The sequence below is a fragment of the Tupaia chinensis genome, unplaced genomic scaffold, assembly GCF_000334495.1.
Source record: "Tupaia chinensis unplaced genomic scaffold, TupChi_1.0 Scaffold143685_1, whole genome shotgun sequence".
NCBI lineage: Eukaryota > Metazoa > Chordata > Mammalia > Scandentia > Tupaiidae > Tupaia > Tupaia belangeri.
The window spans coordinates 53,217-55,922 of NW_006203533.1; the positions used below are offsets into that span (position 1 = coordinate 53,217).

Genomic DNA, 2,706 nt, shown 5'->3' on the forward strand with positions numbered 1-2,706 from the left:
CTACACCAATGTCTCTCAGATTTGTCCCAGTGTTTTCCAGGAGCTACAGAGGCACAAGTAGCAGGTAGAGAGCCAGCGCTCAGACACCTGTTCATCGCCATTCAGAACATAACTTGCTGCTCACACCGCGACCAATTTCTCAGACAACTGTGTTGGCCATGCTGGGTAATATCATAGCACATGCTAGTCAAGCTAAGGACAAGTCACAAGAAGGAAGCAGAGGCTTCTCCAAGATCCAGGAATGTTGAGAGCGTCAGTGAACATGAAGTACATATAAAATTGGTAGAAGAATTTCAACACATTCAGATTAATATGGAAGTCCAAAAAAGTACATTCATACAAAGGAGGAAAAATGTTTTATGGGCATATGTACAATTTCAGGCTGGCTCTTAAAAAAGGTAATTCTCCATGACCAATATGTACATGCATCATCTGCATGTATCGTTCTGTTCTTTTCTAAAATCTCCACTAAATTTACAAAGGTAAATTACACACTAAGCATAGAAAGGTCCTTGGTCTCCTTCCTCTTAGTTCATGGACAGTGACTTCACTTTTAAACATGTCCTCATGTTCTGTGCTGATACCATCATATCCTGAGGCTGACCCCTCTTTCATTGGTCTGACAATAAGAAGACAAGACGTCAGTTCAGGGCAGTCTCTGTGGGTGTGTCTAACTGGTTGTCTGAGCAGCACAGAACAAAACACTCTGCTGGAGCAGGACACACTGAGACTCTCTCCTGTTCCTGCACTAATAACACCAGGGCCCTCCCTCATGCAAAGTGGGACCTGGTCTCAGAATGAATGAAAAACCCTGGGCCCAGGAGCCCTTTCTCCTTCTCATCCAAAGCCTTGTCAGAGAATGGAGGTTCTGAGGCTGCTCCTCTACCTGCTGACTGCTCCCTGCTGTGAATTCTTAGGGATTCAGGACAGGACCTAGATGTACGTTAAGGGTGTGTTTGCCTAACATTATGCTCCTGTCTTCAGGTGTCTTGTCCCAGGTGCAGCTGCAGGAGGCACCCTGGCCTGGTGAAGCCCTCTCAGATGCGTTCCCTCACCTGCACTGTCTCTGGATTCTTCCTGACCAGCAATAGTGTACACTGGGTCTGTACAACTCTAGGAAAGGGCCAGGAGTGGGTTGGAGTGATAGGTAGTAGTGGAAGCACCTCTTATAACCCAGGCCTGAAATTCTGAGTCAGCATCTCCAGGAACACCCCCCAAGAACCATGTCTATTCGAGTTTGAGCAGCCTGATGCCCAAGGACACAACCATATATTACTTTGAAGACATAGTGAGGGGATGTCACTGTAAGCCCAAACACAAACCTCCTACTTGTGGACAGGAGAGAGTGAGCTCCAGGAGGCACTAAGGATCAACTTCAAAATTAAGAAGAAATGCAGCAGGAGCAGAGAGTTGAGAAATGGCTTCCTGTGGGATCATGGATTTCCTCCTTTCTTCTAGGTCTACGATACCCCCAGAGACATTTTTTAATTTGTTATTTTTGTTTCTCTATATTTTCACTTCTCACTTCAGACAAAGAATAAAGAAGTATGGTTCTCCACTTATGATGCATTAGTAGAATTCTTCTCTTCACCAGGTTCTTGTCTAGCTCAATTTTCATTCTTTAAAATCAGATCATCTTCTCTGACCACAATGCAATTAAACTTGATGTAAATAATACAAAGAAACCTCAAAATGCACAAAATCATGGAAACTAAGCAATGATCTTCTGATCAACCACACAGCTACTGAAGAGGTTAATACTCAAGTGAATAGAGTCTGACTTGGTTGTTGATATCAACAGACATGAACACATGGCTCTTCATAATCTGTGGGACACAGCTGATGCAGTCACAGAGGGAAAAGCAGTTAGTGCTGACAAGAACAAAATAGAAAGGTGGCAAATAAATAACATAACAATGCATCTCAAGAAACAAGGAAAGCACATTAATGTCAAAAAGAAATAATAAAGACTAAAATTGATATAAATGAAATCACATATTAAGAAAATTGCGCAAAAATCAATGAAACAAACAGTCGCATTTTTGAGAGAATAAACAAAATTGACACATTGTTAACTAGATTTGTCAAGAAAAAACTAAGAAATGAGCCACAAAAATAAAATCAGCAACAAAGCTGACAATATTATAATGGGTATATCAGAAATACAAAAAATCATGAGGGAATTCTATCAGCAAGTAGATGTCAACAAAGTAGAAAGCCTAGAAGAGATGGACAAATTCCTGGACACATACAAGTAACCTAGAGTGAGTAAGAAAGAAACAGGAAGCCTGAATAGACCAATAACAAGCAGCAATAATGAATTGATAACAAATAGTCTCTTAGCAAGGAAAAGCTCAAGTCTTGATGGTTCCACTTACAAATCTACTAAACTTTGAAGGAAGAATTAACACCAATTCTCCTCAAGTTATCTGAAAATACGAAGGTAATAAAGCTTTCCAAATCATTCTATGAACCCCCAGTTATCTAGGTAGCAAAAGTAGATGAGGACATAACAAAAGAAAACAACAGGGCAATATCCAGGATGAATATGGATGCAAAAATCCTCAAGAACTTGCTAGCAAGTTGAATCCAACAGCACAGCTAAAATATTATAAAACATGACCATGTACCTTTATCCCAGGAATGCAAGGATGGCTCAACACATGTAAAACAATAAATTTAATACACCACATTAAAGGAAAGAGT

At 40.5% G+C, this 2,706-nt stretch overlaps 1 protein-coding gene across 1 annotated transcript in view; it reads right to left on the bottom strand.

Annotated features, from left to right (window-relative positions):
• LOC102495974 (ATP synthase F(0) complex subunit B1, mitochondrial-like) overlaps positions 1-2,706 on the bottom strand; it is a 24,422-nt gene that overhangs the window by 1,950 nt on the left and 19,766 nt on the right. The window contains 1 exon segment of the mRNA XM_014582621.2: positions 552-619. Coding sequence (XP_014438107.1) covers positions 552-619 — 68 coding nt within the window.